General features: G+C 41.0%; 1 protein-coding gene and 1 non-coding gene across 2 annotated transcripts; both read left to right on the forward strand.

Moving 5' to 3' along the window:
* The first annotated feature begins 427 nt into the window (after positions 1-427).
* LOC124863882 (protein KRI1 homolog) lies at positions 428-10,978 on the forward strand. Its single transcript, XM_047358421.1, has 18 exons — positions 428-599; positions 729-805; positions 881-983; positions 1,058-1,160; positions 2,898-2,952; positions 3,033-3,082; positions 3,157-3,253; positions 3,332-3,409; positions 3,499-3,608; positions 3,696-3,924; positions 4,010-4,180; positions 5,107-5,179; positions 5,263-5,366; positions 5,461-5,623; positions 5,706-5,836; positions 9,986-10,050; positions 10,124-10,219; positions 10,298-10,978. The coding sequence occupies exons 1-18, from the start codon at positions 515-517 to the stop codon at positions 10,749-10,751; spliced, it is 2,244 nt and encodes a 747-aa protein (XP_047214377.1). The 5' UTR covers positions 428-514; the 3' UTR covers positions 10,752-10,978.
* LOC124865076 lies at positions 9,761-9,859 on the forward strand. The gene has a single exon (XR_007037441.1). It is a non-coding gene; the product is annotated as a Z30 small nucleolar RNA (small nucleolar RNA).
* Positions 10,979-11,462: the final 484 nt, after the last annotated feature.

Below are 11,462 nucleotides of genomic sequence, written 5' to 3' on the forward strand. Positions count from 1 at the left end.
GTGTTTCACTTAGTGAATTCAGTTACTGCAATAAATGATGTTTTTAATAATATTCAAATGTACTGAATGGGCATGCATATAGTTTCTGTGTAAATATAATGACTATTAAGAATTTTGAAATACAAGAAGAAAATATGTAAAAAACAAACTAGCTAAGTTTAGTTATAGCTGTAATTAAATGAAATTAGGTGGTTTGGAAAATGTTCAGTTTTACACGTTTTTGTTGGTTTTATTATAATCTTTGGTGAGCTCTATTATTGGAAATTAATAAGAATATTATTCACCATAAATACAACTTATCAAAATTAGTTGGAGACGAAGTTGCCACTCACAAAATGGCCGACGCTCTTCCTCTAAAGAAACATGAACAAATGTTATAGCGCCCTCTGCTGAATACTATTTATGAATTTGTGCTTCAAACCGGAAACAGCGTGGTTTAACTTGTAACGTGCTTGTTTTCGCAGCTGTTGTTGCTTGTCTCAATTAATGTCTACACCACACTGTCATTAAAAACATGCCAGGCAGGTCGGAACTAAAAATTAATACTCAGTTCGCGCAGAAATACGACAGGTACCGACAGAAAGAGGAGCTGCAGAAGCGTAAGTGTGCTAAGAGGCTAACCACCCAACGTGGGTTAGAAAGTGCCGTTGGCTATAAAGTTGTTGTTCTCTCCGGGAAATGTGCTAATTAATGATGCGATGTGTGTGTTTTCTGTTTGTTTTATACAGTGAAGGACCGTTTCGGAGACCGAGCCGATGACAGCGACTCTCATTCCTCTGAGTCCAGCTCTGACGACAGTGAAGTGGTTAGCATCTGCAGCTAAAATGCTCCATTTAATGTGTTCATGACAAGATGCTTGACTTTTACCTGTTCCTTTCAGGAGCTGGACCCTGCTGTAGAGAGGGATTTTTACAGAACCCTGTCCCTGTTGAAGAAGAGAGACCCGAAGATCTATGAGAAAGATGCCAGGTTCTATTCAGAAGGTGATTAGAAGTGACCTCCATCAGGCTCAGCCATCGTTTACATCGTCAGCTGATTTGATCTTTTTTGCTTTTAGATGCATCCCAAAATGATGACATTCCCTCAACGTCAAAACAAGCCAAAGTGAAACCCATGTACCTGAAGGACTATGAGCGTAAAGTCATTCTGGAAAAGGAAGGGTGAGTGGATCACATGTAGATGTCAGGGTCTGTGCTTAAAAGGTACAACTAGGACCTATAGGAAGGAAAATATGTTTATTTTGCTCTGAAAATCATGTTATGGAAGTGTGGTGTTCATTTATTCAGTGGAGAAAGTTCCCATGTTTAGTAATAAGTGTTTATAACAAAATAATTGGTGGCACATTTATTGATACTCCTAACAACTCCTGATACTCCTCATACCCGGTGTTGAGTACAGCAGAAGATCAGTGATGCTGTTGGGCCTGTTTCTCTTCCAACAGCCCAGGGAACCTTGTTGGAGGTATAGCATCATGAACTGAAGATTTCACAAAAACCTGATCTGTTGAACAATTTTCCCAAATCACCAAAGTAATGGTTCATCAGACACAAAATCAACCACATTCCATGGTCCTCAAAGGCCACCGGACCTAAATCCACTGGAAAACCTGTGGGGGTGAGCTGAGGAAAAGAGAGCATCTTAGGACTCTGGATGATCTTGACAGATTTAGCAAACAGCCTAAGCTCCCTCTCTGTATGCTTCAGCCTTGTAAAATGTTACAGGTCTAGACAAAGCCCTGTCCTGTTTGCTAAAGGGGATTGTACAAAGTATCGCCAGCAGGGGTAGAAATAATTTTGGTAACAGTGAATTTATTCAAAACGATTATTCATCATCAAAATTGTCCTTGTGAGATCGAGGTACTGCAATAAAATATGAATAGATTTTACGGCTTGTTACACATTTTAACAAGGGGTCATGTGGGTCCGGCACAGAAGGTGATTAAAGGATAATGTCTATAGATGAACCTTACTAGGAGAACCAGAATCTTAATCACTGTGGTGTTGAGGCAGGGGTCTCCAAGTCCAGTCCTCAGGGGCTGGTGTCCTTCAACATTTTCATACATCCCAGGTCCACAACACCTGAATCAAATGTTTGGATTACAGGATTATTGACTGCCTAATTATTTATTCTATTATATTCAGTTGATTAATAAAAGTCTAGAATCATGTGGATACAAGGAGAAAATACAGCTTTATTTCAGACAGTAAGGTTTACTGTCTTACACCTGGTCCTGTCTTTCTGTGTTTAACCCTGTCTCTCTCCTAGACATATCTACTGGCTGAGCTTCTACTGTGACTAACTGTATGTGCTCTCTTTCATACTCTAGACTTGAAAACTGGCTCAGAGTTCATCTGCTTAGCTGTTTTTCTCTTCTAGAGCCTCTAAAGAAGCAACAACCATTAATGTTTCACCTTTCATTCCCATAGAAAGTACTCCTGGACCAGTGCTTCTGTGTTCTTTTTCTGTCTCTGCTCTGTTCTCTCTGGCCGCTCACACTGAGCCTGGTTCTGCTGGAGGTTTCTTCCTGTTAAAAGGGAGTTTTTCCTCTCCACTGTTGCTACATGCATGCTCAGTATGAGGGATTGCTGCAAAGTCAATGCAAGCAACTGTCCGCTGTCTCTACATGCTCATCCAGGAGGAGTGAATGCTACAAGTCACTGACTCGATGCCATCTGCTGGGTTTCCTTAGATAGAAAAACATTTTTTACCTATTTGAATAATAAACTGAATCTGGCTGTACTGTGTAATAGCTAGGATTAATTGGAATGTATGAACCTGACCTGAAATTTGTATGATTCGCTTAAATCAACGTTGTAGTGCCTTGAGACGACGTGTGTTGTAAACCGGCTCTATATAAATAAAACTGAATACAATTTAATTTATTTTTCTTACTGCAGCAAATATGAAGACGATGATGACAGCAATGATGAGGAAGCAGCCAAAAGAAGAGAGGTGTGCAAACAATTCTGAAAGAATTATAATGTTTTTTATCAAAAGTGGTGTTTGATTAAACAGCGTTGTCTTCCTGTTAGAGGGCAGCCTCGCCAAGCTACATCCAAGAGCAGAGGCAGCTCAAAGAGAGGTAAGATCACACATCCTTTAAGTGTTACGGGTTCACACTTGGACACCGTTCACAGAAATCCAAACATCCTGCAGCTTCCGGAAGTTTGTTGAGGACAGCGACGATGAGAGCACAGAGGAAGCTGGAGTGTCCAAGTTGCTCACCAGGAGGATCAAAACGAAAGAAGAGAAGGTCAGAAAACGCTCCCAGCTGTCGGTGTTGTTCATCTTTAAGCAGTGATCTACCAAAAACAATTTTCCTGTGTTTTAGGATAAGGAAGAGGCAGATTATTTGGACTGGCTCAAAGGCCAAGCAGAGCTGGAAGGTCTGGAGGAGGTGAAGGACATGGTGAGGTCCTTAAATTAAACTAGAATGTGGAGGGAATGTGATTTCTGCTTGGATAATTTGGAAATGAGAATCCATTTCTGTTGTAACAGAAATACTTGCGAGACTACTGGAACGACCCGGAGCTTGACATGAAGGAACAATTCCTCAGAGATTATGTGCTAAATAAGGGCTACCTGGATGAGGAGGAGGATGATGAACGGTGTGTTGCTGATGAGATCCCGTTTTCCTAAATGTTACTGAAATAACTGCAAATGTCTTTAACTGTAAGTTCTCCGGATCTGTTTAGGATCCCAACGTACGACGAGGTGGTCCAGGATGATGTGGAGGATTCTGAAGAAGAGGGCGAGAGTTTCCTGGAGCGTCAGGAGGACTTTGAGAGGAGCTACAACTTCCGCTTTGAAGAACCCGACGCACAGCAGATCAAGACTTACCCTCGAAACATCGCCACATCTGTACGCACCAAGGATGACCGGAGGAAACGCAAGAGGGAGGAAGTGAAAGAAAGGAAGCAAAAAGTGCGTGTTGCAGGAAAAGCTTCACTGAAATAAAATTTTATCCACTTCTGAGCTCATGAAGCTCTTCTGTGACAACTGATTTCAGGAGAAAGAGCAGAAGCGGAAGCAGCTGAAGCAGCTGAAGAACCTGAAGAGGAATGAGATCATGGAGAAGCTGAAGAAGCTCCAGGAGCTGACGGGGAACGAGCAGCTAGCTTTCAGTCAGGCTGACCTGGATGGAGACTTTGACCCAAACCAGCACGACCAGCTCATGCAGGTCAGGAGATAAACTCTCGTCCTGTAGATAAAAGCACTCTAGTTTTACTGTTGTGGTCAACATCTAGACCTTTGCTCTGAGATGAAACTAAGCATCCTCAGGGATGGCTCGTCTGTTATAGTTTGGGGGAATTTCTTCCTGCTTTCATACTTAATCTATTCAATTGGGCTTCATATGTCAACATACAACAGTTCCTGTGTTCCCCATGGTTTTCCCTTCCTACCATACTTTAAAATATGCTCTGGCGTGATGAACAACAATCCATGAATATTCTCAGGAGTTGATGTGTTGCACTGACATACATGTCAGACTGGAAACATTCTCATTATTTCAAATTCTGCAGTCAAGATACGGTTTTAAGTGAAATATTTGAGTCTAACTTAACTAGTTCTGACTTGACTTGGCAAGTAAACCTGTTAACCGGGTGAAAAATAATCAATTATTCTTCATTAGGGTTTATGTGGGGGTGTGATTTCAAAGAAATGAAATCTAAATCCGTCGTCTCCAAACAGTTCAGAAACTTCCTCAAAGGTTTGTCGGCAACCTGGAGATCACCCTCTCACATTCACTCTGTTGTGCTGCTTTTGTGTAGAATCCAAATGAAACGGCTTTAGCAAGAGATTGTGAGAGATGCACCAGGATCCTGGCCTGATGATTCAGGCCACTGAACACACGACACCGAAGTGCTAACAGGATGCTCTAACGGAAACACTTTTTGGTGTGGAAGATGTCACAGAAGGAAGAAGACTCAGAGTTAGATATTTTCAGTATGAGTGAGGTGTTTCAAATGAAGTTGGGGAAACCTTTCTATGACATGTCAATACATGTTTGGTTCATTCAGGCTTTCTGAACTGCTGTGTTTTATTTTTATTTAAACAATAAGAAACTTGATGCTTTTCAGTTCATCTGAAACATTTGGTTTGCAGAAGTTCTTTGGAGATGAGTACTACGGTGAAGAGGAAGAGGAAAAGCCTCAGTTTGACGATGATGAGCTGGAGGGTGAGCTGCTGCCTTTCATTTATTTCGAATGTAGCGAATCGGCTGCTTCGTCGTGTTTTTGAAAAGTTATTGTGTGTTTTTAGAACACTGGAACTGGGACACCTGGACAGGAGAGGAACAGGAGGAGGAATATGATGAAGAGGAGTACTGTGTCTCTGGACCTCACTGTGAGGATGAAAATTTCATTGTGAGCCAACTCTTTTGTCCAAAGTAGAGTTTCTTTTTTTAAGCTGTTTAATGAAACAATTCAATCAACTTTAGACATCATGTCGTTGCTATAGATGGATGCAGACTACAACCCGAGCCTGCACAACGCCTCCAAGAAGAAGAAGAAAACTGAGAAGAAGAAGCTGAAGAAGGAGGATATGCCACAGATGGGCAAAAAGAAAAAGAAGTCTCACTTTGCTGAGGTTATCACCAAAACTAAGCCGGTGTTTGATCCTCGTAAGTATCAGGAACCATCCTGGACCCAGCTGGTCCTCATGCAGCTACAGTGCCTGACTGAGGGCTGTTCTTGTTGTTTCAGAGGAAAAAACCTTTGAGCAGTACTTGGATGAGTACTACAAGCTGGACTACGAGGACGTCATTGACGACCTTCCATGCAGGTTTCGCTACCGACAGGTTGTGCCCAACGACTTTGGCCTGACCACGGGCGAGGTGAGAAATGGAGCGCAGGAAGCTGTCAGCAAAACACGGTCCCTGCAGTCCTGAAAGTGAGCTGGGGCTGCAGCTGCATTTCTCTGCACAAAAAAAGCTAAGAGAGACAATAATTTGACTAAAACCATTGGGTTACTATTCAGAGTTTAGTGTGGATATCCTCTAATCCAAGCTCATAAACAACGCAGGCCAACTCCAGCTTTCATGAGGTTCTGTGACCTGCTCCAGCACAGCTGAATTAATTCAATTCAGTTTTATTTATATAGCGCCAATTCACAACACATGTCTCAAGGCACTTCACAACAGTCAGGTACATGCATTCCAATTAATCCTAACCACTGAACTGTGCAGTCAGATTCAGTTATTTATTCAAATTGGATAAAAAGTTTTTCTGTCTAAGGAAACCCAGCAGATTGCATCGAGTCAGTGACTTGCAGCATTCACTCCTCCCAGATGAGCTTGTAGAGACAGTGGACAGTCACTGGCGTTGACTTTGAAGCAATCCCTCATACTGAGCATGCATGTAGCAACAGTGGAGAGGAAAAACTCCCTTTTAACAGCAAGAAACCTCCAGTAGAACCAGAACCAGGCTCAGTGTGAGCGGCCATCTGACACGACCGACTGGGGGTTTGAGAGAACAGAGCAGAGACACAAAGAGAACAAAGAAGCACTGATCCAGGAGTACTTTCTATGGGAAGGAAAAGTAAATGTTAATGGATGTAGCTCCTTTAGTTGTTTCATCTAGAAAGAAAGAACAGATAAACTCTGAGCCAGTTTTCAAGGTTAGAGTCTGAAAGAGAGCACATATAGTTAGTTACAGTAAAAGCTCAGTCAATTTCCATGTCTAGGAGAGAGAAAGGGTTAAACACTAAAAGACAGGGCTATGTGGATCATCTGTAGAGAGTGAGCATTAAGTTGTTGCCAGCAGAAGCTCGGACGATTCCCCTCTCCAGAAAGGTGTCACAGGCAGACACAAAGTCAGTCCAGGTGTTGCTTCTAGGAAGAGAAAAGAGAGAGAACAAAGATAAAAGCTGAAATAACAGCAAATAATGCAAAATTGGAGAGTAGTGTGAGAATGTAGCGAAGAGGGTGAAAGTGGTCGTTATGTCCTCCAGCAGCCTAAGCCTATAGCAGCATAACTACACAGATAGTTTCAGTTCAGATTATTTAATTAAACGGCACTTATTTACAACAATGTCGTCTCAAGGCACCTCACAAAGGGTCCCACTGATGGTCATTGTTATACTAAAAACCACAATGATTGGGATATCTCTCTCTGTCAGACTGATTATAACCATTGGAAAAGAGAAGGGGTCATACAGGTAGCAGAAATGGAGGGTGTGTTTGCACCTCAACCATAACTGAGCCGGTTTAGGCTAAACCTGACTCCCCCTTACTCCATCCAACAGGGAGGGAAGAACACAGAGGTAAAAAATAAGGAAGATAGCTCAGGATAACCTAAGCCAGTCTAACTATAAGCTTTATCAAAAAGGAAAGTTTTAAGTCTAGCCTTAAAAGTAGACAGGGTATCTGCCTCACGGACTAAAACTGGGAGCTGGTTCCACAGGAGAGGAGCCTGATAACTAAAGGATCTGCCTCCCATTCTAATTCTAGAGACTCTAGGAACAACCAGTAAACCTGCAGTCTGAGAACAAAGTGCTCTGTTAGAAACATATGGAACAATCAGATCTCTGATGTCACTCCTGGATAGGATATTTCTAATTTTGGCAATGTTCCAGAGGATAAAGAAGGAAATCCTAGAAACCTGTTTAATATGGGATTTAAATGACATATCCTTGTCAAAAATAACACCAAGGTTTTTTACTTTATTACCGGAGGTCAATTTAATACCATCCAGGTTAAGTGATTGACTAAGCAGTTTCTTTTTTAAAGACTCCGTTCCAAAGACGACAACTTCTGTCTTGTCTGAATTTAGAAGCAAAAGATTTAAAGTCATCCAAGTTTTTATATCTTCAAAACATGCTTGTAGTCTATCTAACTTGTTGGGCTCATCAGGATTTATGGATAAGTAAAGCTGAGTATCATCAGCGTAACAGTGAACATTTATCCTATGCTGCCTAATAATTTGACCTATTGGAAGCATATATATAGTAAAGAGAATTGGCCCAAGTACTGAACCCTGTGGTACTCCACAATTAACCCTGGAGTTTAAAGATGATTTATCATTTACATGAACAAACTGGAATCTGTCAGACAGATAAGATTTAAACTAGCCTAGCGCTGTTCCCCTGATCCCTACAGCATATTCCAGCCTTTTTAAGAGAATATTATGATCGACTGTATCAAATGCAGCACTGAGATCTAACAGAACCAGTACAGACACAAGTCCTTTATCTGAGGCCATAAGAATATCATTAGTGACTTTCAGCAGAGCTGTTTCAGTGCTATGATGAGCTCTGAAGCCTGACTGAAACTCTTCAAACAGGTCATTGCTGTATAAATGCTCACACATTTGATTAGCAACTATTTTCTCAAGAATTTTAGATAAGAATGGAAGATTGGATATAGGTCTGTAATTTATTAAATCATCTCGATCAAGCGAAGGTTTCTTAAGTAAAGGTTTAATTACAGCTAACTTAAAAGCTTATGGTACATATCCATTTACTAAAGATAGATTAATCATATCTAAAATGGGGCTGGTAATCAGAGGGAACACTTCCTTAAATAATTTGGTTGGGATTGGGTCTAACATACAAGTTGAAGGTTTAGATGAAGCTAATATTTCTGATAACTCAGGAAGCTCCACAGAATCAAAGCAGTCCAAACACAGATCAGGTTCTAGAGTTACTTCAATGTTGTTTCACTTGCTGAGGATGAAGTAATCATCTTCGGGAGTATGTCAAAGATTTTCTTTTTAATATAATCAATTTTATTTAAGAAGAATCCCATAAAGTCATGACTGCTGAGAGCTAAGGGAATGGATGGATCAACAGAGCTATGACTCTGTGTAAGTTTAGCAACTGTACTAAAGAGAAACCTAGGATTATTCTTGTTCTCTTCTATTAATGATGAGAAATAAGCTGTTCTAGCTTGGCGAAGTGTCTTTTTATACAACAGTAGGCTATTTTTCCAGATTAAGTAGGAATCCTCTAGGTGTGTAGAGTGCCATTTTCTCTCCAATTTTCTAACATTGTGCTTTAAAGTACGCAGCTCTGAATTAAACTATGGAGTCTGCCTCCAATGAATAATTACCTTCTTTTTCAAGGGGGCTGCATTGTCTAATGCACCACGCAATGATGAAGTAACACTATGAACAAGAGAATCAATTTGTGAAGGAAGGGGAAGAAACAAAATTATTACCTTCCATTGTGTTTTTCTGTAATAATGAGGAAATTAAAAACGGAACAGATTCTTTAAAGGTTGTTACAGCATCGCCTGATAATGATCTACTAATGAACTGTCCTCAAGTTCTGCATTTTATAGGTGTTGAACCAGAGGAGCATCTAAAGTATACCTCCACTAACATTTGATTAATTTGGTTTGGGATCAGTGTGTTGAAATCACCCAACTGTCTTAATTGTTGACATGCTGGGAATGTAAAGAACCAGCAGATCGTCCTCCATCTTATTTATTCTACTCATGCAGCGCAATAATCTAGTACCACCGCCATTAAAAGAGACCCTCATGACGTTGCCACCTTTAAACGGTTTTCTTCCTTCTGAGGTTGAGTCAGATGGGACATTAGTCCAGATATTAGTTGGGGTGTATGTATATATTCTAGCCTGCATTGGGTAGAGAAAATTTGCGTTAAATTTAAACTCCTGCAACATGTTCTATCTTTGAAAATGGTATGAAGCTGAGTATTGATTCTACCTCAGAAACATGGTTTAAATGAATCATTAAAAGCTCAAAATAACTGAGCTGTAGATCAGCAGCTTTCAGAGATGTAATTCAGATTCCTGACTGCAGTGATGAGATCTGAGTAGACTGACCTGGTATTGCCTCCCTCTGGGGAGAGCTCTGACCAGGGAATGATCTCACTTCAATCTTCTCTCTGAGCAGACCATAATGTAATGAAATGAAGCTGCTACAAATCTGAACTACTTAAAGCAGATGAACATTCTTATCCGCACCAGTTGTGTGGAAAGAGTCAAAAAATACCTTTTTTTTTTTTTTTTTTTCCCTCAGGTCTTGAATGCCAACGACCAGGAGCTGAACCGCTGGTGCTCGCTGAGGAAAACGTGCATGTTCAGGTACTGACTGTGAAGTGGTTGAGATGTTTGTATTATTCAGGTTGTGCAGTAACAGCTGTCCTTGCTTTTTAAGGTCTGAGAAAGAGGAGCTGGGTGATCTGAAGAACTATAAATTGAAGGCACAGAATGTGAGGAAGAAGAAAGAAGTCCTGAGCTCTGTTTATTCTGAGTGAGTAGAACTCTAAGCAGCTGGACTCAATCACTGGTGTTGTTAGAAAGTGACTATTTGTCTGATCCTGATCTGCAGGGAGGATAATGAAACACCAGAGGCTAAGGGCAAGCTGGGGAAGAAACGGCGAGATTGTCTGAGAAATGCAGAGAAGCAGAGCAAAGGAGCAGAAGAGACGATTCCAGCTCTTAACGAGGCTGTGGACAGCACAGAAGAAGGGGAGGAGATCCTGGTACCCAAGAAAAAGAAGAAGTTAGAAGAACAGACCCAGGATATATCTGAGGAGGCAGCAGATGAACCAAGAGAGAGGGAGAACAGGACTGAAAGGCCAGCGTGGTCCAAGAAGAAGCCCAGGAAGTCAGGTGGACGTCTCCAATCAGGAAACAAGAGAGTGAAAATAGGCGGCCGGGAGTTTAGCAGGCAGAGACTAAAGGCCTACGGCCTTAACCCAAAGAGATTGTACTTCAGACAGCTTGGCAGACAGAAACGGAAAGAGCAGGAGAAGAAGCTGAAGCAGAAGAACAAAGAGTGATAAAAGCTTTTATTGAACTGCGATCAGAGCTTACTGTACACTCTGGTTTTATACTCCAGAATGGGAATAAAACTTGTAGTTTGAAAAATGTTTTCTGAGAAGATCAATGTTTTGATTTAATAGAATTTAATTTTATGTCAGGTTTTTGTACATTAAACTGCTCTGCTGTGTTAGCATGGTTTTAATAGTTAAAATACAACTGTACTTAAAATCAGCTATGTTCTTCATTTGCTTCTGTCATCTTTTTATCGTGACCCAGACAAGTAAACATATTTTTTATTTTTTTTTGTACGTGGTCCAATCGGGCATGGGCTGGGTCCCAGAATCAAGACTTTTCCTCATACCAGTCCTACAATTTAGTCCTGTTGGTGAGTTATTAGAGAACGTCCTGGAGTTTATTTTATAGCTTTATGTAGCACAAGGTAACGCAGCACTGCCCCTCCCCCACCCATTGCTGTGCACTGGTACTCAGATGGCTGAAAGAAGGCATTTTTCCAGTTACTGACAAGAAATATGCATTTGGCTGTTCTGGTTGTATTTCTGGTCAGGAAAGACAGCCACGCCTTGAAAACTACAACGCTGTTTAGGATCTGCAGGAAAACTGTACAACAGTCTGCACAATAGGCATGTTTCTTTGAAAAGTACTAAATTTGCCCTTCTGATAAGTCAGTGTCTGGATAATTGTTGCTCTTCTGTTTCAAAAGCAGTGAA

Source organism: Girardinichthys multiradiatus, chromosome Y (assembly GCF_021462225.1).
Source record: "Girardinichthys multiradiatus isolate DD_20200921_A chromosome Y, DD_fGirMul_XY1, whole genome shotgun sequence".
Taxonomy (NCBI): Eukaryota; Metazoa; Chordata; class Actinopteri; order Cyprinodontiformes; family Goodeidae; genus Girardinichthys; species Girardinichthys multiradiatus.